The sequence below is a fragment of the Nannospalax galili genome, unplaced genomic scaffold, assembly GCF_000622305.1.
Source record: "Nannospalax galili isolate Female #2095 unplaced genomic scaffold, S.galili_v1.0 scaffold1157, whole genome shotgun sequence".
Taxonomy (NCBI): Eukaryota; Metazoa; Chordata; class Mammalia; order Rodentia; family Spalacidae; genus Nannospalax; species Nannospalax galili.
The window spans coordinates 285,740-311,002 of NW_008340118.1; the positions used below are offsets into that span (position 1 = coordinate 285,740).

The 25,263-nt window shown below is 45.1% G+C and overlaps 1 protein-coding gene and 1 pseudogene across 2 annotated transcripts in view; both read right to left on the minus strand.

Moving 5' to 3' along the window:
- Positions 1–7,920: 7,920 nt before the first annotated feature.
- The window catches only part of Fgfr1op (FGFR1 oncogene partner), a 36,050-nt gene continuing 18,707 nt past the window's right edge, over positions 7,921–25,263 (minus strand). For both annotated transcript variants that reach the window (XM_008835102.3, XM_008835100.3), the window contains 6 exons: positions 20,440–20,666; positions 18,907–19,019; positions 17,040–17,108; positions 11,935–11,974; positions 10,847–10,943; positions 7,921–9,860 (listed from right to left, as the gene is read on the minus strand). In XM_008835102.3, the coding sequence (XP_008833324.1) occupies positions 9,786–9,860; positions 10,847–10,943; positions 11,935–11,974; positions 17,040–17,108; positions 18,907–19,019; positions 20,440–20,666 (621 nt within the window). In that variant the 3' untranslated portion in view covers positions 7,921–9,785. The remainder of the gene's footprint in view (positions 9,861–10,846; positions 10,944–11,934; positions 11,975–17,039; positions 17,109–18,906; positions 19,020–20,439; positions 20,667–25,263) is intronic.
- LOC103735735 lies at positions 22,272–23,420 on the minus strand (annotated as a pseudogene).

A 25,263-nucleotide genomic window follows, 5' to 3' on the forward strand; every position in this document is an offset into this window, starting at 1 on the left:
TCACTATTCCCTCCTGTGCTGGATAGCTTTAGTGTCAACTTGACACACCTGGGTTGAGGGAGCCTCAATCGGGGAATTGCCTCTATTGGACTGGCCTGTGGCCATGTCTGAGGGGCATCTTCTTGATGAGTGATGTGGGAGGGCCCAGCCCACTGTGGGTGGTGCCACCCCTGGGCAGGTGGGCCTGTGTTGCATAAGAAAGCAGGCTGAGCAGGAGCCGAGGGAGCAAGCCTGTAAGCAGTGTTCCTCCATGGCCTGTGCTCCAGCTCCTGCCTCCAGGTTCCTGCCCTGAGTTCCTACCTTGGGCTCCCTGATGAACTGCGACCTGGGAGTTGTAAGACAAATAAACCCTTTCCTCCCCAAGTTGGTACTGGTCAGAGTGTTTTGTCACAGCAATGAAGAAACAAACTAAGACACCTCCCAATTTCATGGTTTTTTAACCCCACATCCGCTCAGAGCTGCCTGTATGTACGTGTGGGGCACAGGGTCATTCACTGGAGTGTGGGCGGCCTCTCAAGGGCTGAGTCCTTGAAGAAAAGTGATTCTCCCTCCCTCAGGAGCCATCACTTAATAGCTCCTCAGCTTAGAGGTAAGACTTTGTGACCACCTCCCCCTCCATACTGGGTTTTGGAGGGCGTAGAGGAATATGAAATGTTTCAAAACTGACGGTGGTGCTAGTTGCCACCTGAATGCTATGAACTATTGATGTATACTTGTTAAAAGAGCGGCTTGCATGGTATGCAAATGGTGCTCCAGATAAGCTGAACTCTAGCTACTGCCAAATGGCATTCACACTGGGCCCTTTTCTGGTCCTGAAGCTACTAGTGTCTGCTGTTCCTACTGGCTGCTTGCCGGGCCCTCTCTCTAGTCAATTATGCCTGTAAGTGGACCTGGGAATGTGGGTTGCAGAGTACGTACGCTGAGGGCTTTGTAAAGAGATGGCACTAGGCCCTGGGTTACCCCAGCACGGGCCTCAAGGCCCTGGGCAGAGACCCACATTGCTAGCAGTCTGTGCTCAGATACCACGAGGGTTGAGACCCCGCAGTTGTGTACTTCACCTAACAAATGCCACAAACATCATGACATTCCACTGCAACAGGCTCTCCAACACTGACTTAGCAGCACACTGAGTTCAGGTGAGCTCCATCAAGATGGTATGGCCGTAGTCTGCTATATAAAGTTGATATTACATCTTTATGTAACAATTTTAATTGTCTCTATTGAGATAAAAAATGCCGGGCATGATGTCACATGCCAAGGCAGGCCGACCTCTGTAAGTTCAAGGCCAGCCTGGTCTACATCGTGAGTTCAGGTCAGCTGGGACTCCAGGGAGACCGTCTCAAAAAGACAAAAAAAAAAAAAGCAAACAAAACACAATACTCTTATTCTGTAGTAACTAGAATACCAACATGCTTGTACATTATTGAGACTTTAAAAAATATTATTTTTATGTGTATGAGTGTATAGCCGGCATGTAGGTGGGTGCACCCGTGTCATATAATATCCACAGAGGTCAGAAGAGGGTGTCAGATCCCCTGGAACCGGAGTTACTGATAGCTGTTAGCTGCCATGTGGGTGCTGGATTCAAGTCCGGGACCTCTTGCAGGAGCAGCCAGTGCTCTTAAGCACTGAGCCATCGCTCCAGCCCCTATTGAGAGATTTTTAAGTTTCCTCAATGTTTACCGTTCATTTCTGGAAATGTGTTGGGGCTGTCGAATTTTAAGAACCCTTTTCAACCTTTTTCTTCATATGAGTTTAGGGCATTTTATATTTTCTTTCAGTGACCAACAGTGTTCTAATGGTGCTCACTCATGAGTTCCATCAACGAGTTCCAATCAATCCTCTTTAATCTTCCAACCTCATTATTTCCCATCAAAGTAGTAACCCCTTTAAAGTTTTTAGAAAATATTTTATTATTACTTTTATGTGAATATTTCCTACATGTATGTGTCATGCAATGCTGCAGAGGTCAAAAGAGGTTGAATTCTCCTGGAGCGGGAGCTTTGGATGGTTGTTAGCCACTATGTGATGCTACCGAGCTACCTCTTCGACCCCCCACTTAAATATTTTATGTGGTTCAGGATCCACTCCTTGATACAAATTGTCAGAAAACAGAAGAGCCTACTCATTCTATTCAGGATTTAACTTACCAGTTACTGTTTTTGGTATAATCTGAAAAACATTGTCACAGCCAGTTTCTAACGTCAAGACACTGTATGTCTCATGGGCTGCTGTTGTGCACAGATGCAGGCGTGAATCAGTTTCAGCTTCCTTCCTGCTCCTGGGAGGGTTTGTGGTGTGTTGAGATCACGCAGCCAACCATACCACGTTCTCCAGATAGACATCATAATGTACTTTTTACCTTAGAACTGTCATCAATGCAAATTTTTCTTACACACATTTGATTTTCACTTTAATATACAGAAGGAGTCCTCTAAATGATTGATGTGTAGTCAAAAACAGAAATCCACATTGGCTGACTCACCTACAATGTACCACGGATGGGGAGATGCGAGGTCTAGAACATAAAAACAGCATGAGATAGCTCGGGAAGAGGACTGAGTGGAAGTGACATCTGAATTAGGCCTTGAAAAAGAAACAGAAAACCCTCAAAATGGCCTTTTCAGAAAGCACACCCTCTCCTCAACATCCAGTCAAGGCACCAAATCCTGAAAATTTCATGTTTTGCTGTTATTATTTTGTCTTTTTGAGACAAAGTCTCCCTGTAGCCCCCGCTGACCTGGAACTTGCTATATAGATCAAGCTGGCCTTGATCTTACAGAGATCTGCCTGCCCCTGCCTCCCGAGTGCTAAGATTAAAGGTGTGCGCCACCACACCCGGCTTATGCTTTATTAATTCTTAAAGATTTATTTTAATGTGTATGTTTTTACAGTATAAATAAACTCATACTCTATGAATATATGCACACCGTATGTGTAATACCTAGAGGCCAGAAGAGAGCACTGAATCCCTTAGAACTGGAGTTCAAACAGATGTTAGCTGCCATGTGGGTGCTGGGAACTGAACCCAGGTCCTCTGCAAGAGCCCCAAATTTCAGGTTTCTGTTGAATATCTACTATGTATCAAGAACAATGCTGAACTCTGCAAGAATTATCTACCTAAACAAAGAGCAGGCTTGGAAGGAAAGTAAGTTTTAAAACTCCCTGACAGGTGGGAAAACCGGGAATTCTGAATAACTTGCCCAGCATCACTCAGTGTGCTGACTGGGAGTCAAACCTCTGCAGAACTCGGGTTCGCGCATCTCCCTGCGGCTCCACTCCCCACATCACTGCTGATCCCACGTGTGCCCATCCCATGGGACCCAAGGGGCACTGTCAATCATGAGTCACAAAGCCCAAGAGCATCTTTCTCCTAGAGGTTTGCCTCCTCCCTGCCTGTCCCTATGCACAGCTTCCCTTCTTTCAGCCAAGTTTTTTTTCCCCTTTAAGATTTATTTTTATTTTTTGTGTATGAGTATTTTGCCCACATGTATGTAAGTACACCTGTGTCATGCAATGTCCACGGAGGCCAGAAGAGGGCAATGGAGCCCCTGGAACTGGAATTATGGATGGTTGTGAGCGGCTATATGGGTGCTGAGAAACAAACCTGGGTCCTCTGCAAAAGGAGTCAGTGCTCTTAACCGCTGAGCCATTTCTCCAGCCCCCCAAGTTTTCCTATACGATGGGGCAGGCAGCAGTCACCTACATCCTGTCTTCACAGTCTATTTTACACAGGATCACAGACTGGGCTTGCTGGGAAGTCAAGGTTGAGGCACAGGGTGTAGAGTTAAGGCCTAAGGAGAGTTGGAGTATGAAGAGGTTCTGGGTGAGCCCAGAGTCTCTGGAGGGCTCGTAGGGAGCTGAGGTCAGATGGTCTTTCCAATGGAGGCTGATGGCTGCCTTCACAACCAGGACAGATAGGTGACTGGGAGGGCCCCATCTTCGATGACATGGCTCTCTGCAGCACAGATGCTGTCTAGAGGCCATTAGGATTTGGCATACTCAGTAACAGACAAAACTGACTAACCTGAGCCTTGAAATGGGGGAAGACTGACAATGTTCCAGTGTGTATGAGAGATGGGGAGGGTGGGGTCCCAGAGGCAGGGGAGGCAACGCACCCAGCCCAGGCAATGCTCCAGTGCCTGCAGCAGCAGGTGCGGTCCAGGACCAAGCTGGACGAAGAGACAGATCGTCCTAGCAAGACTCAACACCTAAGTCAGAAAGACCAAAGCCTCGGACCACATGGGAGGGAAAAAGGAAAAGAGGGAAAAAGGAAATTCACTTGCAAGCAATCTTCATCTCGAGAGAGTTGCCACTGTTTTAGAAACCACAGGTAGCAGGGGAAAGGTCCACGGTGAGAATGTGCTGCAGGAACAGAGGCTGGGGTTAAAAGGGAGATTAAGGGTTACAACGGCGAAGTCTAGAGCACTGAAGAAGATAACAGGATTTGTGGTTGGGCATGAGGTAACCAAGGTAGACAGAGCTCTGGACCAGTGACAGGCAGGCCAACTGACCCCCCCCACCACACACACACCCTTGAGGAACATACATAAAACACTATTGTATTTTGACATATCCTTGTCCTCTAAAGTAACTCACAGTAACAAAGTGTTAAGGCACTTCCACCTAGGAGCACTAATTAGGAGGTAACCAAGGAGGACTGGAGTCCTGGAGCTACATCTTGGTGGTGCAGGTAAGAGTTAACTCTTTCATGGTAAAGCCGCAGGCTGGTATTTAAATGTGAGATCAAAGGGAATAGAGTTTGATTAACAGTCTGTAAAGTCAATGATGGATGGTGCTGCTGGCCAGGGCCAACAGCTTGTGGTCAGTCAAGGTCAGCAACTAATGGAGATGAATAGAAAGGGCTTCGACCCCTCACTAAGTGGGGGAGCAGGCATGAACAGTACATGATCATGTCTCTGGTAGGAGAGGGGGACATGCATGGAGCAGGTGGGTAGTCCAATGGTTTGGCCCACAATAGCCCAGGGAACTAACCAAGCTCATAGTAATTACCCCAGCATTTGTCCAGTTTCTGCCACGCCCTATAAAAAAACTTAGACAAGAAAATTCAAAGGCTTTTTCTTCTCTTTGAAAGTCCCCTACTCTTGGGAGTTTCACTTTTCTGTAATTCTCCTTAATAAACTTTGCTTCCACTTTGCATATTCCAAATGTCCTTGTCTTTACAGGCTTGGGGAGCCACTGTCTCAGGTCAACCTCTGGTGGTCATGCCTGACATCCTACCTAGGTCTCTGGGTCCCTTCCCATTCAAAAATGCATCAGCATGATGCAGAACATGCAAGAGTAACGGGGCTGGAGAGATGCTTAGAGCACTGGCTGCTCTTTCAGAGGACCTGGGTTCAATTTCCAGCACCCACACGGCGGCTAACCACCATTCATAATGCGTTAGAGGATCTGAGGCCCTCTTCTGACCTCTGCAGGCACTGCACAGCACAGGTGCACTTACACACATGCAGACACCCCACCCAGGCACATCCTGTTTGCTACCCAGTGATGCCTTGCTGTCAGTACTTCAGCGCGGACCTGCTGTCAGGGGAGGGCCCTGGACAGATTTCCCCAACTATTCGTGTCATCTTGGCCATTCTGTAAAGATAGAGAAGTCTTTGAGTTCATCTGTGAGGTCACTAAGTGTCTTGTCATCCCACCTTTCAGTCCCGAATCTTGGCCCAACAATATTTTTTATTCCAAAGAGAGGCAATTTTAAACCCAGTTTTCCAGAAATAACTTGAAGCAGGTTACATAAAAAACATAGAGTTTAAGGGGGGAAAACAAGAATAAGAAATCAAAGACCAAAGGATTTGCCAACATGTGGCCAACATGGTGGAATAATGAAGGTTTTCATTAGCTCTGTTCTTTTTTTTTTTTGAAAATCCTAACGAGTTTACTGGGCTTGCTAACAGAGCATAGGGTGGGTGTTTACTTACAAAAGAGTGGGCACCACCATTTACAGCTGCACTGGCAAGCCCACACTCAAATACAGATCCTGTGACTTCCGGACAACCACAAAAATGGTGAGAGGTGTTTCAGGCATTCTTGGCTGATATATCCTTAGCCCCTCCCCCCATGCAACTAAGGTCCACCGATTGGGTGGGAACGGTAACACTCCCCCATCCACTCTTTGACGAGCATGGGAAAGGAGGTGACTGTAGCTGTTAGCCCAAGAATTTAAAATCAAAATTCATTTGAGAGCCAGGCACAATGGCATACACAGACCCAGACGCTTTAGGCTGTGGCCCAGTTGAACCCAGAAGTTTGAGACTGGCCCAAACAACACAGTGAGAACCCATCAAAAAAAGAAATGCAATCCTCTTCTACGGCAGCAGGCTTCAGGCAGAGGTTACTCAAATCTCTAGTCCGACAGGTTTGTCGTCAGCTTAGGCTGCTACAATCTCCTCAGTACTTGATCTTCCCACCAAGAACAGGGGGCCCATCAGTATGGCCTGTCAGGAGGGCTGGGGTGAAACCTGCATACAAACAAGGATTCCTTCCCGGTCTGCCCTAGGCCAGGGGTGCATGTAGCATGTCGGCAGGAAGCACCTCCGGCCAGGAGAGCTGCTTCTGTTCTGCCCCCTCCCCCATCAGGACCAGCGGCCCCTAAGCTGCTCAGCTTTTCCTTTGTGCCAACAGGGGCTTCGGCCTCGTGCAGCGGGCACCTCCGTGTGAGGACGATGCTGCAGAGGAGCTTCAGGAGACACAGCTCCCTGAATCAGAGGCAGATCTGCAGACACAAAGCTGGTACGGACAGCATCTTCAACCTTGACACTGTACAAGGCAGCTGCCCGGCCACTAACACACCCGTTCCTCTACAGTGCGCAAAAGCCCCTTTACACACTGATTACAGGGTACACAGTAGGGGGCCACATGCTGTTACAGGGATAGAGTGATTTTTTAAAAGTCTCTGCCCTCATGGAGCTTACAAACTTATTTAATAACCAAGGATATAACCAGGTAAGCAAGACAGCCCAGAATAAGAGTGGGGTACAGCTGCTTCCTCCAAACTCAGACACCCCCCATAGGATCATACACCCGGAAGCTAAGGAAAGTTGTTAAGACTCCAGATGCTCGGAAAGCTACACGACATACGTGTCCCCTCCCCAGGCTCTAGGAGGTTCACAGTAGCTGGGGGAGGAGCTGCACCGAGTTAGAGGCTCCAGGGCTGCTGGCTGAGTGGCCATGTGGGCTGGTGTGGGCTTTTTGAAGAGGTAGCGCCAAGTCACCCAGTTCCTGTAAACAGACCCGCTAGTTCACCAAGCTAGACTTGAATGGGATCACTTCTTGGGTCTGTTGTGGGTACACTCTCTAGCCTGACATTTGTTCCCGTTTATCCAGGAAGTTGCACAGCAATGCAAGATGAACAAAACCCAAAAGTAAACACGAGTGGAGAGGTGCACTTCTCTGCAGGCTTCCCTGGCAACGAGAATGGTCAGCCTCATGCAGCTCTGGAGAAGCCACTCTCCACACACGGGCAAACACAAGCAGCGTGAGCCAGGAGTGGGTGCGGAAGCTGTGTGGCCTGTACTGCCTGACTCCAGTTCAGCAAGAAGAGGGAGATGGAGGAGGATTCACAGCGAAGCAGGGCCCAGGAGCTGTTTCCTCTGCTGCCACAAAAGGCAACACGTGAAAGGTACAAGAGAAATGCTCTTCGATAGGGAATGGCAGCTCAGCACTGCTGAAAATCAAAGGCTTATTAGCATTTAAAAAAATTCCACTGTGCTGGGCGAGGTGGCACACGCCTTTAATCCCAGCACTCCGGAAGCAGAGGCAGGTGGATCCTCTGTGAGTTGGAGGCCAGCCTGGTCTACAGAGTGAGTTCCAGGCAGCTGGGGCTACAGGGAGACCCTGTCTCCAACAAAAGACCAAAAAAAAAAAAAAAAAAAAAAAAAAAAGAATTCCACTGTATAATGCAGGTTGTATGTGTCAATGTTTTAATACATTTTAACAACAGAAACATTAATCACACGCAACACCTGTCATTTCACATCTTAAAGTTTAACAGGTCTATAACACCCAAGCAAGGGACACGCAGAAATGACTTCTTTCTTGTTCACTGTTTCGTTATTCAGAATTATCCAGTGACTGCAGCTGATGACTTCATTTTGGCTTGGCTTTCTCCACATACTCCAACAATCACTAGAAGGTCAGTCTTTGGGTAATAGAAAGTTGCAAATTTCACATCAGCTGTTGGAAAGCCTTCCACAAATACCAAGGGCCACACCCTGCTATTCTGTCCCATCAGTTGACTCAAATGTAGTGTCCACAAAATATGAAGACCACACATCACACATGATCCAGACCCCAGAGGCCCAGCACAATGCTAGTGCTCTGACAAAGTATCCAAGAGATGACCCCAGAGGCAATGCAGTTTACAATGAGCACTTAGTGTGTAGAGTAAAGCATGCAGACACAGCAAACTGGGGCCACAGACCCAGGACAGACAATCTGCTTCCTGGCCACCTTTCTGTCTACCTCCTCTCAATGTGTACAGCTCAGTTTCACTTAAATGTTAAAAAGTAAGATCCTAATGTCAGATGGCTTAAATCTGCACTAAATTCTCATTTCCTCTGCACTTATGGTCTGGTTAAGTATCACTATAATACTTAGGCAGCTATAAAATGGAAAAATGGCATTAATGCAAACCACAGCATCTGCTCACTAAGATTCATGAATTGTACCTAATTTCTCTTTTCATTAATAAAAGTAACTTTTAACAATCATAATTCCAATAAAAAAGTATAAAATTTTAATACAATCACAGCTTTGCATACATTTCTATGACTATACGTCCTTGGTCTGTTTCTCCTATTTGCAGTTTTAGGAATACGTTAGCATTACAAATGTCAGTGACCTATGACACAGTGTGCAATGCTATAAACTAAGACTGCCAGGAATTCGATTATTGGCTCTGCTTCTAAAGGACAACAACAACATTACATACAGTGTGTCAAGTGTCAGATGGAGATATGGTCTTAGGCCATTACGACTGTTTCATTCCAATTTGGATTTAAACATAATCAACGTACAGATCTGAAATAAAAGCACTGCTTAATGGTTTCAGATGCATTTTGGTATTTAACATTTTCACTCTACAATGAAGAGAGCCTGTGACTAATGCTGCTTCACAGACAACAGAACAGTGACCTGAAGGCTAACAGTTATGGACAAGTCAATGAGCTAAAATCCTTACCATTTCTGGACTGCCTTAAAACAAGCCAAGCTAACAGCACACAGAGTTCTTTATAATAAACCTTAATGGTCTAACAGACCTTCCTAATGGAAGGGGATAGAAAATAAAGTTGATATACCCAATTTAACTTATGTTAATGCTTTAGCATCATGAATTTACCAGCCATTTCACCAACCACCTAATACCAAAATATACTCAGTGGGGAAGCTTCTAGATGGCTAAAGCTAAGGTTTCAGAGCTCACTGTGCACCAACAACCACACACAGCCGTGCAAACCTACGGCTTTACTGATGTCTTTCTGCTCTTAACACCGGTGCTGTCATGGGTTCTGCTCTGTGATGAACTTCAATACAGATAATTTCCACAGAGAATGGACAGTCAAACCAAATTAAGAATAACAAATCTTCTAAACATCGGCCCATACAGGAAGTATTTTGCTCACTAAAATGAAAAGTTCACTTTTAAAAATATCTGCAGTCTTTTTACAAGGCACCAGTAGGAGCAGACATTCCAGTTAAGAGTGATTGTCTGAGGAAATGGAGCCCATGATCCTTTGTAGATCAGAATACTTCCTTTTTTGTGCCTACGCAACATCTTCCAGATAATCTGCAATGTCACTGAGCTGGGAGACAGTCAGGTCTTGTGTGAGGTCATCAAGCTTCGTTGTTCAAAATAAAGAAAAGAATCAGTATGCAGCAGACAATTTTATAAGTATACCATTAGAATGTAAACATTTTCTCTCCTATAACCTTAGAGAAGCAAGCTCTGGACCAGTCATTGTATAGAACAGAAGACAGTGAGATCAAGCTCCTCGCCACCTGCTCACCTGTTACTTATTCTTTGGATATAAATACTAAAGTCCTTTAGCTGTATCAAATCCCAGGACTTCGGAGGCAGAGGCAGGTGATCTCTGTGAGAGTGAAGCCAACCTGGTCTACATAGAGAGTTCCAGGCCAGCTGAGGCTACAGGGAGACCCTGTCTCAAAAAAGACCAAAAACAAACAAATGAAACAAACAAACAAACAAAAAAAAAACAAAACAAAAACAAAAACAAAAAAACCTCAAAATAATCAAACTTCTGCTATTCTAGCATTGGGGTTTCACTATACACTACAACCTTTCTTGAAGGACTTCTCCCCATGTGACAGTCAGCCCTGTGTGAGCCCACCTCATTCTGGAGGAAGAAGTCATCTTCTACCTACAACTCCCAGAAGCATGCATGGCCTGCTGTCTGTGTTCTTGTCTCTACTATATGAAAAGTTCTGCTGTGGACCCTGAGCGTGGATTCCCAGCTTTCCCTCACACCAAGGCCGTTTCTTTCTGCTGTCCGTTTCCTTCTGATGACCAAGGTACTCTATGGATAAAACCTCTACCAGCAAGTCCACAGGGGTAGTTCTGACTCTAGCCCTCAGCCCGTTGCCCCCGAAACAGGAGAAGAGGCCCCTGACTCAGGCAAGTACCAAAGTGTCAACCAAACACGACCTTATTCTTAAACATCTTCACAGACTGGGAGTGGGTAACTGTCATGGACTGTCCACAAGTTTCAACTGTTTTTCTACTAATTAGTATACATTCATGAAGCCTCAGAGCAAATCAACACATGGGCAGAACCCGCACTCTCCAGAACTGTGCTTAGCACCTTACTTTGTCACTGGTGTTGACATCGTCTGCTCCCATGGAAAGGTCCTCTTCGATCTCCTCGCCAATGCTCAGCTCACTTTTCTCTGAGTGATGGCTGGCACTGATTTTAAGAGAAGACAGAGAGGGACTCTGAAGAAAGACTGCCGGTGTTCGGGTCCACTTTAACCCTTTAAGGAGCATGCAGCAACACCAACACTAATACATATATAGAATCAAAAAGAGCAGAAGGCAGCAGTGAGCACGTTCATTCAGCACGTTAGAAAGACGAAGTTCTGTGGTGACTCTGAACATGGCAAGCAGCAAATCCTGAGTTCTCAAATGTTGCCTACTACCTAATACTGTCTCCAAAACACTGTATTTATTACTATAATAAATAAACACAAATTTCTAATCAGAAGAAAACTGTCAAAACTCTCAGGCATGTAATTTGAATTTTCTCACCATATCCACAACAAATATCACTTCCATATTAGTAAGCACTTCATGTAAGGAAGTTGCCTGCACAGAATATTAAGTCTTGTCATGTGAATCAGAAAACCAGTGGAAGAGGGCAATTGTGTGATGTCGCCTACAGACAATGCCCACACTGACAAAGGCAGGGGTCGCTCCCAGGTGACAGGCTGATGCCTCCCACTCCCTCAACATGATGTGCATGACCATATTCTTTTTTAAGTATTTTTTTTATTTTATGTGTATGAGTGCATTGCCTGCATGTATGTCAGTGCACCTGTGTCACACAATGTCACAGAGGTCAAAAGAGGGCGTTGGATTCCCCTGGAACTGGGGTTAAGGATGGTTCTCAGCCACCATGTGGGTGCTGGGAATTGAACCCTGGTCTTCTGCAAGAGCTGAGTCAGTGCCCTTTACCGCTGAGCTCTCTCTCCAGTCCTGCATGTTGGCATTGTAACGTATGATGAAGGTGCTCTAAAACAGCAAAGTTTGGATTACTTATCTTGCACTTTCAATCAACATGAAAGACTCCAACACAATGAAGTAAGCCCTAAGCCCTGATGCAATTTTGTGACACTTATCTGTACTCAGAAATTATTTACAAATATAAATGCACACATTCACCTCACGGCTTTTCTTACCTATTAAAATCATCAACGTAGTCTTCATCTTTTCCGGTTCCTGTAATCGTTTTAAGAAAAAAAATGTTATTACACATGTACCGAAAAATTTTTTTGAATTTTTGAGACAGGGTCTCCCTGTAGGCCCAGCTGGCCTGGAACTTACTATGTAGAGCAGGTTGGTCTCGAACTCACAGAGATCCACCTGCCTCTGCCTCCTGAGTGCTGGGATTAAAGCCATGCACCACCACGCCTGGCTTAAAATTATGAACCATTTAAAACGAACATGTTTCCTGCCAAAACAATTTATTACCAATGATGTTACTTCATGAGAGGAGAAGTACCTAAGATCAGAAAAAGCACGTTTCCCCTATAGTGAAGGCAAATAGAAGCTGTTTCACGTTCTTGCACTGTGTGCTACCCTGTGAACGCCTTGTCTGTGCTTTAGGCTGTGGAAAGGTGGCTCATCAAAGGGCTATGCACCATGACGCTGCCCTGTGACCTCATGGAACACAGCTGGGGGCATACATGCCCAGCATGTTCAAGGCTGTGGGCTCCATCCCATCACCACAAAAGTGTGTGTGAAGGGATCAAAGGAACGCAGCAACGGGGAGTCCCCACCAACCCTTCTAGTTACCCTGTTTCCACCTGCCGTGACTTTTCAACTCAGTAGCTTGTTTAAAAATTTAAAAACAACTACAATGTGGGATGAGGCAACAGAGCAAGGCAAGTAACCACTCAACAGGGGCCTCTGCTGCCCTTTCAGGGCATGTCCAAGTACAGCAAACCTATACCACAAAGTGCCTCATTTGGAGTTTTTTATCCACAGTAAGCGCCAAACGCAAAGTGATCACATGAGGTAGAGCTGCACCAGTGTCTCCACACACACACAGGGTTCTGAGGGGAGCCTTTCAAGACTTACCTACAGTTCTCAAAGACAGCTCTGCAAATGAGCTGTACTCCCCCCCCATGTCTTCTACAACCACTGACATGTGAAAGAATGACCACTGCAAGTGCACAGGAATGCGATATGGGCCAGGGGAAGGTGCAGTGCAGCAGGAACCGGCCACACAAAGCTGTGGCCTGTGCTGTCCTGGGTCTTCCAAGCACGAGCCTCCAAAGACCAACCAGACTCGAGGGGATCCAGGATCTGCACAGGCAAGGCGGCTCTCTCACAATATTCGATTATTCATTTATCAACCATGGGCATAACTCAGCTCTCCCACAGGTGCAGCAGCCAACACTAGGAGGCACCAGCTCCAACAACAAACCCAATGGTACCACAGCAGGCGGAAAGAACACCAAGGCAGGACCTAAGCTCAAGTAAAGAAGGCAGGAGAGGTGTGAATTCTGGGAGCATTCTCGAAGGAATGTGTGCGAAAGTCCTGAGACTGTGAAGGTGTGGTGTTTGAAATACCACCAGCAAGGTAGCTCCTCTAACCAGAGGACAACCACGAGCAGAGAGCTGCATGGACAGAACATTCCAGGCCTAGCAGGCCATGACCCGCTTCCAGCCTAAATGCCGAAGGAAGTTAATGGAGGTGGCAGCAGCAAGGAGAACAGAAAAGCACTACCGCTGGCTTTCCTCACAGACAGGACTACTGAGAAGAACCTCGTAGGGGAAGCAAGAGCACAAGTAAAGTCACGTGTGCAGCAGAGCCGGAGATGACGGGGGTGAGGGCTTCCGGCGTCCTACTGCTGCTGCTGTAGCTAGGAACTGGGAGTCCCTGAGAAGGGCTCCATGCACACAAGCCTCCAGGTTACTCCTCTCTGGAAGAAGGAGGCCATCTCTACGAGACACAGATGTCAAGGAGTTGCAAGTGCTTAGCAGAAAGCAGGCAGTGCCAGGCTCACATGGGAAGACGGGGGAGGAAGGAAATGTTCTGACTACAAACCACAGCGGTGGCTGGTCTGCAAGTGTCGATCTACAAACAGCAGCGGCAGCCAATAAAGCACTAGAGTCCCCAAAGACCATCGTCACTGCGTGCCCAGTGTGAGCACCAACACCACCAGAAGGAACAGAAGAGGGAACAGGGCAGTCGGGCTGCAGTTTGGGTGTGGGAGAGTCAACTGAAGTCTCTGCTTTCATTCATTTGGAGCTGTTGGAACGTGTCCTCCGAAAGAACTAGCAACTCCGTAGAAATAAAGACAGTCACCCCTCCCACCCAATCAGTCAACTTCAACTGCATGGGGAGGGGGGTCCAAGGACCGGCATGGAGGATGCCAGGGAGGGGTTGGGAAGTTTACCATTTTGGCTGGGGCACCAGCGGCCTCAGATCTGGGAAGCTCAGCTGACATGTAAGGAAAAAAGCCCACGGGCATCCGTGCATTTGTAAGTGATCCCCTTCCGGATATCGTAAGCTTTGCTGGCAAGCCCAAACATCTTGATTCCCTAAACTGTAGCTTAGAGGGACATCGTGTCAATTTGTCAGTTAAGTCCTAAGGACGGCGTGGGGCCTGGGAGCTGAGAGCGGGCACAGTGCAGGCCTCCCAGAAGAGAATTTGGCGTTATAGGAGCCAATTCAAAACTCACAACATTTACTGAACAATGTGGACAGCACCAGGGACTCTGCACTCCTAGTTCGTGTGCCACACTGCTGACCGTCTCTAACAGAACATGCCCTACTTTAAACTAGGGGTTGGCGGACTTTGCTGAGGCCAGTGGGTTCTATTTTCTTCATTTTCTGACACTCCTTCCCCACCCCACCCGAGTCCCACCACCTTACCTACACGACACCTGCCTCAATCCAAGACCTTATCCCATCACTTCTGCCATGGAGTTCTACAACAGTTTTCTGTTTTCTTTACTTTCCAATTCTTGCTTTTGACCAGTATTGGCCAATGAGCTAAGGAAGAATGGCTTTTACATTTTTAAACGAATATTTTAAAAAAGAGATAAAATATGAAACAGACTCAATATTTGGTTCTTTATAGTTTAGCAACTCTTACTTTAAACAGGCGAAGTGCCTGTCTATAAGCATTCCATTTGTATACTTTTATTTTTTGAGACAAGGTCTTACTATGTACCTCTGGCTGGCCTGGAATGCTTTATGAAGACCAGGCTGGCCTCAAACTCAGAGATCTGTCTGCCTCTGCCTCCCAGGTGCTGAGATAAAGAAAGGTGTGCACCAACATATCCAGCTCATCTGCGTGCTTTTAGTACCTGTCAAACTAAAATAGGTTATGTTCTAAACCTTTATTTGTAAACTATCTCTAGAAAATCCGGAACTTACTTTCCACTGAAATGATATTTAATGTCTACAGGTGACTCTGTGCTACATCAAGACTCTAGAAGCCAGAGGGGCCTCAGGCACACCATGTGACCTACCTTCTTCATCTGGAAGATGGATGGAACAAAGGCTGCTGCTCAGGATAACAAATGCAATTTCTTCCTACGGTGGCAGGCACACACCACCGACACCATTACCATCGTGCATGAATCCACCTATGCATTACTTACAAGGTCACAATCTTGCTATGTACATTTACAATAGAAGAGGAGCTCAAATGTCAAATGACAGGGCTGCAACACCATTAAATAACTGTTTAGTTCCACTGAATCTAGCTGGTAAAGTCATATGCTTAACCTGTACAACTACCCAAATTCCACCTTAAGACGTGCCCGAGTGCCAACACTGGACGATGTGAGGCAGTTGCTAACCACTTTTTCACTCTCCCCAAGCAGCTGACTAGGGAATCCAGACTCTGACAAGAGAGTCATCACTCACTCTTTCCACTACTCACTCTTTTGTGAGTAGTGGAAAGGCAAAGGTTTGGCATCAGGTGAGCTACCAGAGTGAAACAAAACCCAGAACAAATAGGACACAGCAGCACTAGAGGTGTCGTGATCAGGAAGGCGGCAAACACGCATTGCGGTACAAGGGTACAGAACATCCCTGCAGGTGCGACCCACCTAGTGGGGAGAAGTGGGGGAAAGTGGAGAGCAGGCCCACCTAGCTGGCCAGCCAGCACCACCAGCAGCTCAGCAGTTACCAGGACTCAAGGGCACTGGTGGAACAAGAACCCAGGCAGCTCAGGGAACACCTTCTCTTCTGCAAATGGGGAACGGAGTAACACAAAAGGAAAACTGGCATTTCAGGCACCCCTGTGCCAGGCACTCTGTTTTTCTTTATGTATGGAGACATATTTAAATCCTATTTAGTTCTCAAAGTGAAGTAGATGTTATTGGTTCCATTTAACAGATGAGAAAGAGCAGCTCAGTTTAGCCGCCAATCAGGGCCACAGCCAGGAACTTTCACTCAAGTCCTGTGCACCAACTATCAAGGGTGTTTCGCCAGAAAAGGGAAGGATGGTCTCTGTATTGCCCACAGTTAGAACACAAAGAGTACAGGGCACATTGTGCTTCTTCCCCAGCCTGCCTAGGAAGCTGTGCTCTGGCACCTTCAGAAGTGAGTGCTTGCAGACCAGGACAACTGAGCATCACATCATATCCACAGGGAGGATGGGAAATGGCTAAGAGCGCCCAGGTCACTTTTTTCAGGTTAGTGAGAGGGCCGGGTTTGCTCGTTAGAACCACCTGCCTGCAGTGTGCATAGAAAAGAATACTGGCTTAGAATCCTGTTCTTGGTGTGCAGCCCAGTCAAGTTATGTACACGCTACGTCTCTTACTTCCATGGCAATCAGTTTATGTCCGTGGCAAGCCTGCCAACATCTGCTCCAAATCAGACAATACCCCACAACTGTCTTTCCCAAGTCTGTGACCCCACATATGCTTTAGACTGGATTCTTATGGTCTGGATTACATACTCCCAGGACCCAAAGAGCAGCTCTGCCTCTATACCAACACCCCTCTCTGAACGGAAACCTCTTCCGTTCTCCGTTATCCTTCCCTCACCCTGACCATCAGGTCTGGTCCCCAGTCTCTCCCAGAAGCATTCCCTGAAAGCCCAGGCCAGAGCATTACCCTACTACACTGTGAACACTATAAGATGGGGGTCTGTCCAGGGTGCTGCTATCACCATCTCCAGCACAGGATGGAACTCTGGACACATGTGAAGTACCCAATACCTGTTGACTGGTCAGCAGGAAGGCTCTCAATTGCAGACTTTACTCTAAAAGATAATTATTTTAAAAATAATCAACACTAAAATTGGAAATCTAGTTACCTAATCCAAGTGATCCAATTTTATCACTGACCAGTTTCAGATCTTTCAAAACTGTGCTTCCCCTTTTACCTATGAACAGAAAGAAAAAGTGTTAGTACTAAAGGAGTTTTAAAAATATGACATTCTCGGGCTAGCGGTTAAGAACACTAGCTGTTCTTACAGAAGACCTGAGTTCGAATCCCAGCACCCACATGGCAGCTAATAACTGTCCATAACTCCAGTTCCAGGGGAACCGACAGCCTCTTCTGTCCTCTGCAGGCATTACACGTCACAGGTGAACTTACTTACATGTAGGCAATACACACATACACATAAAATAAAAATAATAAAATATTAAAATAAAAATATGACATTCTCTAAGCTATTTTTTTCAGTTGGGCTTCTATACCCCAAGGAGCATAATGCCCTGAAACTAAGGAAAAAATGGTAAAAAGTAATTGTCGGAGACTAGGGACATGCACTGCCTTTCCTTGGGTGTTTTTTAATCACAAACAACATTCTTTAAAAAGGCGAAGGATTAGTGTGACATGGAAAGAAGTCAGATTTTACTACTCTTTACTATAACACAACTATCAAAATAAAGATGTATACAGCCAGGGGTGGTGGCGCACGCCTTTAATCCCAGCACTTGGGGGATTGGAGACAAGCCAATCTCTGTGAAATCAAGGCCAGCCTGGACTACAGAGAACTTTGAGTTCCAGGCCAGTGGGGGGCTAGAGGGAGACCCTGTCTCAAAACAAACAAACAAAAACCAAAATAAAAACATACACAAAACCCATACTATAAACTCCAAGTGGCTCTACTTCAGGGAACTCTCCAGAGAGATATGCTATGCTCTGAACACCTAAACTGACCATGCTATGTTGAGTCCACATAGGCCCTTTCAGGGCCTCGGCAACACTCTATGACATATAAAGACACATCAGATGCAAGACCCTGAAGGTAGAATGTACTGAACATTCTTCTGATTACTCAGGCATCAAAGAACTTGTTTTAAAAAAGCAACTAAAGCCCAACTCAAGTCATTCTAAATGTCCATGAGTCATAACTTAAAAATTACAAATGCTCCTAGTCTTGCAATGGGATTGTATCTAATACACCGTAAGTGAAAAATATTAGAAACCAAAACTGCACTATCGATGCCTAATCCACTGAAATCACAGCTCAGCAACAGAGTCCTCTACAGAGTGTCATGCCTTCCCTACTGATCATGTGACCAACAGGAACTGTAGTCACTGCTGCTGGTCAGCATCTAGATGGACTATGGAGGGCATGCATATTAAAGTCAGGGAAAAGATGGAGTCTAAAATTGGAAGTATAGCTTCTATTGAGTTTGGATAAACTCAAAAATATGTAATAAGTCAAGGCCTAAGCTGGGTACTATATGTACACCTGCAGATAGTCTAAACAGTTAAAAAGTCAACTTCCTAAAAATATTCTGATAGCAAAGGGCGACAAGATTGCCTAGAATACCAACTACATTAAAAAAGAAATTGGGGGCTGGAGAGACGGCTCAGCGGCTAGGAGCACTGACTGCTCTTGCAGAGGACCCAGGTTTGACTCCCAGCACCCACCTGGCAGCTAACAACCATCTATAACTCTAGTTCCAGAGGATCAAACACCCTCTTCTGACCTCTGTGGGCACTTCAGAACACAAGTGCACTTACACACATGCAGGCAATATACTCATACACATAGAATAAAAATAATTTTTTAATTTTTTTTTAAAATGAAAAGAATAGCAAAATATTGTCCAAGTGATTAAAATTAAGGTCTGTTTTTAGGATTTTCCTAAAAAATAACCCATAGTAATCATGTACCACACTTAACTGGGCAAAAAACATACCTGGAGTATTCGAACACTTACTCTCAGAGTCTATTAATGAAGGGGCTCCTGCCAGGGAGCTGAGTCCACTCCTCAAGGGTGGAATGTCAGAGAGTGAGGCCAGGCCTCCCACTTGCTTCCTAGGTTCACTCCTCCTAACAGGAAGCAATTGACAGTTAAACGATTAACTTCAGACCTTGTCATTAATGTCTTTTATTTTAACTTCAGACCTTGTCATTAATGTCTTTTATTTTATAACTATAGAAAAAATATTTTAAGATGCATACAGTGGGTAGAAGTGAAGATAAACTTCAGAGGTTGACAATCACGAAGCATACCTACAAGGCAAGGTAGACTGCAGCTCAGTCACAAATCCAAGCAGTAAGCTTGTCAGTGTAGCATCAGGTGACCTCTCTTTAGAACTATTTGTTTTTCTGTTTTTTTTTTTTTTAATCTTTTTGAAACAGGGTCTCCCTGTAGACCCAGTTGGCCTGGAACTCACTATATAGACCAGGCTGGCCTTGAACTCAGAGCTCCACCTGCTTCTGCCTCCCAAGTGCTGGGACTAAAGGCGTGCGCCACTCCACCTGGCATGATCTTTCAGACTGAGCTGACCTTCAACACCCTTGTTCAACTCCCAGAAACAGGCACAACAGCACAGGAGTCATAACAGATAAGCACCATCCCTCAAAGTAACGTACTGCTTAGCAGGCCACAGTCCTCTCTACCCTTGAGGAGATGTTTAGTCCTCCAGAGGGCTGTGCTCTCCATCCTGCTGACATGGACAACTCCCCTGGGCACCCTGGACAGCACTCCAGGAATTGTCCCTTGATCTCTTATACCAGCATGCTGGGATTTCACCTCAAGGGTAAGCTTCCCCATGCAGGAGGTCTGTCATTGCTGCAACCTGTCTTCCTAGTTTGCCTTCAATTTCTGTAACAAAACACTCTGACTGATGGAGGAAAGGGTTTATTTGTCTCTCATCTCCTGGGTCAGTTTATCACTGAAGGAGCCCAAGGTAGGAACTCAGGCCAGGAACCTGGAGTCAGGAGCTGAAGCACAGGCCATGGAAGAATGCTGCTTACTGGCTTGCTCCACTGGCCCTGCTTTCTTATACAGCATAGGCCCAGGGATGGCTCCACCCACAGTGGACTGGGTCCTCCCATATCACTCAACAATCAAGAAAATGCCACATAGAAATGGCCATAGGCCAGTCCAATGGAAGCAAGTCCCCAATTAAGGCTCCCTCTACCCAGGTATGTCAAGTTAAAACTAAAGCTATCCAGCATGCTGTCCTTCATATAGCTCTGTCACATGGTAGGTGTCTGATGGAATAACCTGGTGAAACGGGACAAACCTGGCATCCTTAAAAATCTCAGCATTATTTTATAACACACTAGGCTTTACTGACACAAAAACAGACTTATGGATTCAATAATTATACAGCATAATTAATAGGTCATTATTCTTGTTTTATTTTTATAGGTTTTTTATATTTTTAAAATACAAAATAAAAAACTTAGAAATTATATTTTTAAAGCACTCATCAGATAATCCCCAAAACAGTCTACTCACCAACCATGAGTTTTTTCTGATTTAGGAATAGGATCATCAAAGAAAGAATCTCCGTCCATATCATCTTCATCTGGACAAAGACCAGCTCTGTCTTTGGCATCTAAAGTGGTGCTGCTTAAGAAAGAGCCAATTTTTGTTTCATGGGCCAATGAGTGCAGACTGCTTTTGCTCTTTGGTTCTGACAAGGAGAGACTGGTCTCACTCTGACTGGTCTCACTGCTGGACTTCTACAACAAGGAGAGAAAAGTCTTCTTGGTGATAAATTTTCAAGATATTCTAAATAACAAAGTAATGAACATAGGGAAATCTCCCCCACTTTCTCCTCCCCCTCCACAGCAGGAACTGCAGTGCAATGCCATGAATGCCCATTTTACCCTAAGGCTTCCTGACATAGGCAACTTCCGAGGACAAAACGCTGAATGTTCACTCCGCTCCTTTTCACTCCCTGAACGAAAATGTCTTTTCTGTGCCCACCCCACAGAACCACTTTCCTCCTATGTGTATATCACTGTTTCATAAAATACCTTAATACATCTTCTACCAAACAGGAGAGGCATTAAAGTTAAGAAGAAGACTATGCCACCTAAGCAAATGAAGTTGCATTATTTAACAAAAAACAGAGCAATTTTCTGCCCAGCACCAAACAGAGGCCCCTAAGTGAAAGACAATGCCTTTGAATGATCTCATTTCCAACAGGCAGATGGCTAATGACAATTATCTTAATTCAGGCACATGCCTTTAGTCCCAGCACTCAGGAGACAAAGGCAGGAGGATCTCTGCGGATTCAAGGCCAGCCTATTCTACATGTTGAGTTCAAGGCCAGCTGGGGCTACAGGGAGACCCTGTCTCAAAAAAGAGCTGTCTGAAGAAACAAATTCCAAGTTATCATCCTTTTAGACAATAAAGGATATTTTCAAAGAACGAATTAATTTAAAAATTCCCCTGCAACTTTCTTCAAGTTTTCCTGGTATTGTCAAATATGAAAGTATAATTCACTTACGTATAACAAGTAAACTTATATCAGTTTCAATTTCTGACTTGTAAATGTTTTAATAATTGATTTCTATTTTTTTCAAAGGCAACTACAAATAAATACCCCTAAGTCTTGTGACATATAAACACATTCACGGAGACTGAGATGGTGATGTCTCCCTTCAGATCACTGCAAAGTGGAGCAGACATACAACAGCATCACAAGTTACAGTGATTCCAATAAGGGAATCACTTCCCAGGAATTCAAACTACCAACCGAAGCCCATAAAATGAATGATATAATACTGAAGAGCTGTGTAATTCACCCTTGGCCATGACTGGTTGGTTCCAGAAACATTCCTGCTACTGAGGAAGGCCCAGTTTTAGAAAGACTCATGGAGAAGGAAATTATGCTACGGCACCACATATATTTTTAAATAGGATTATTTTGTTCTATCTATGAAGTAAGGGCAAACTTTCAAAATAACTTATTCTTCAACTGTGCTCAAAATCAATTCCTAACCACAGAGGAAAGTTCACTCAATTATTTTGTTCTAATCATATAGTTCTATCTATGAAGTAAGGGCAAACTTTCAAAATAACTTACTCTTCAACTGTGCTCAAAATCAATTCCTAACCACAGAGGAAAGTTCACTCACTTTCTAACTACAGCTTTGGGATGTTCTTGAGACAAGGCGTCACAACAGACCTTCTTGCCTCAGCCTCCCAGTGCTAAAACTATAGTAGTGAGCTGCCATGGCCAGCTACGGTCATTTTGACCAGAGGCAATAGATTAACCAGCTGGGTAATATATTCACTAAACTTAATTCCAGATAACTTTTATTATTAGAAAAATCCATACATAACAAGCGATGAAAGACCTATCATGAAAATATTCCATAGAGATTTAAAAAAAAGTATGGAAAACATTTTGGAAATTTTAACATGGCTTACAGTAAACCTTTTTTTAAAAAAATTTTTGTTTTTAGAAACACTGTATTCTTTCCATCCTGCTCAAGTGTCTTCAGCACAGTTCATGAATGCTTGGGGGTTGTTCTAACCCAATCAGTGGAGGCTGCAGACCAGTCCTCAGTGGCCAGCTGGGTACGCCAGTCTTCAGCAGGGAACTGCTGGATAGGTACAGAAGGCACTTGCACGCCTTCAGACCAGTCTGCCACCTCTGGCTGAGCTGCGGTGAACTCAGGAGCTGTTGCGGTCCATTCACTCTGAAATTCCTCCTTGGTCACAGCCTTTTCAGCAGCGGCTTGCTCTTCCTTCTCAATCTCCTCAGGGTCTCTGCCAAAGTAGAGATCAGGCATGACCTCCCATGGGTGCTCACGGGAGATGGTTCCACGCATGCGCAGAACTTCCTGGGCCAGCATCCACCACATCAAACCCACTGAGTGAGCTCCCTTAGTGTCGCATGGAATGGCGATGTCTAATAGTGCAGAGGAGAATCTGTGTTACACAGAGCGATGGTAGACAGGGCTGGTGGTCAGCTCTGGGGTTGGTCACCATCAGAAGATGTGGCTCCCTGAAGACTGCTTGAATCCAGTTAGTGAAGGTCCCAGGAGCGAAGTGGCCTACAACGGAGTGGCTCCAGTGGCAGCAGCAAACTTCAGCACAGCTCGCTGGCCAGTGTTCTGGGAGATGACACTGACATCAGCAGTTTTCAATGGCAGCAATGGCAGGAGCTGCCAGCAGCAGCTTTCCCCAAGTCCTCTTCAGGTTCATGACGTGGATACCGTCACTTTTCCTCTTGTACTGTTCCATCTCCAAGTCAAGGTTGGGGCCACCCAAGTGGGTTCCTGCTGCAAGGAATTTAAGGACAACCTCTTCCTTCATTTGCAGGACATCAAGGGCTCTGGATGTTGTGTTAGTTTCCCTTTAAGTTACAATGGGAATCAAGAACACTGTATGGACCCCTCCCTGGGCAGCATGCAAAAGCACAGTAAACTTTTAAGACACATAGCTGAGCATGGTGACATACACCTTTAATCCCAACATTTGGGAGGAAGAGGCAGGTGGATCTCTGTGAGTTCGAGGCCAGCCTGGTCTACACAGTGAGTTCCAGGGCTACAGGGAGACCCTGTCCCAAAAAGACAAAAAAAAAAAAAAAAAAAAAAAGAGAGCAAGAGAGAGAGAGAGAGAGAGAAACATGTAGAAACTCCAATTACTTGGGCTATCCATCACTTAGATTTTAATAAACTTAAAGATTCAAGATGAAGCTAAATAGCTAAGGTTAAGTACTGTAAGGAAGTGTTACTTTATGCCTTAGAATTCATACTTTAGACAATCCTGGAATCTGTTGCGGACTGAACTGTTCCCAAGATACATTTATCAAAGTTTTAACTACTTCAACTTTAAAGCATGATCTTACTTGGAAAGTGTCACTGCTTTAACTATGTCTGTCTATTATCTTTGGGAAGAGGACAGAGCTAGAGGTGTAGCTCAGTGGCAGAGTACATTGCCTAGCATGCTGGAAGGTCTGGATTCAATCCCCAGCACCCAAAACTCAACAAGCAGGAGCCCCATGTGAATACGGAGGCAGAGAGTACTTTAGTGACCAACGGCAAGGCAAAGCCCACTACCCAGGTTTATTACACCACCACCCCAGAAGCTGGAAAACACCTTGACTTCATTCTTCTCCATCTCCAGATGGGAGGCCTAGCTTCCTGTTTTTTAAGCCTGCATTTTGCTGCAGAGGAAACGCATAGCTATTTTTTACTTAACTTTTTTCTTTTCGTAAAAATGAAGGGACCTATTGAACAGCAGTGCACCAGTCATTAAATTCCCTTCAGTGGAGCTTAGGATTAACAAGTGTAATGGTAAATTAGAATAAAAATATCTTACAAAGTTTCAGTATGTATTTAATTTCCCAAAAGAACACATACATAAGAAATTCAATCATTTTACAGTAACAGAAAATGAGCATCAGAAAGAAGTTTCACAGTGAAAAACACTTCTTGTCCTGTAGCCAAATTTTGAATTCTTCCTACAGCGTCTTTAAGAACCTTGAAAAAGGGCTTGAGTGTGGCTCAGCAATAATCAGGCTTGCTAGCACAAAGCCCTCAAATCTCAGCACTGCGAGGAAAAAGAAGAAAATAAATTTTGTGTTTTCAAGGTAAAACCTTAATTTTCACTGTTCATAACAGAAGTAAAAGGTGCCAGTTTTACAAACGTCTTCAAAATTTACCTGTCGTATTTCTCTGTCCTCTAGGCCTCTGTCGCCCTCCACCTCCTCCTCTCTTGCCAAAAGCAGCTTTTAATCCATCAATTGCTTATGAAATATTTGTTTAATACTTCTAATTATTTACTAATGAAATACTGAAGGATTTTCTTAGTTAAAATGGACAGATATTTGCCCCCAGCAGCTCACAGGGTCATCTGAGGAGCAGTTTCAAGAGGTCAGGTCCAGAAGCTCAGGAGAAAGGGACCACAGGGCAGGGTAAAGCTGGGAATGTCCAAGTAGCCACCTACCCTTCATCCAGCACCATGCTGGGGTAGGAGTCAGAGAACCACAGAGGAAAATCTTGAGGCAACCGCCAAAGACACAGACACACCCAGGCCCAGACACACACAGACTGTGGTCAAAGTCCAAAGTCAACAAAAAGCTGAGCTTGTACAAGAATTTTTGAAAAGAAACAATGAGTTAAGAAATGTCGCATTCATTAAGAATTAAAAGCAGGCTGAGACTGGTGGCGCATGTCTTTATCCCAGCACTCGAGAGGCAGAGGCAAGCTCATCTCTGTGAGTTTGCAGACAGCCTGGTCTACATCCTGAGTTCCAGGTCAGCTGGGGCTACAGAAAGACCCTGTCTCCAAAACACCATTAAGAAAAAAAAAAAAAAAA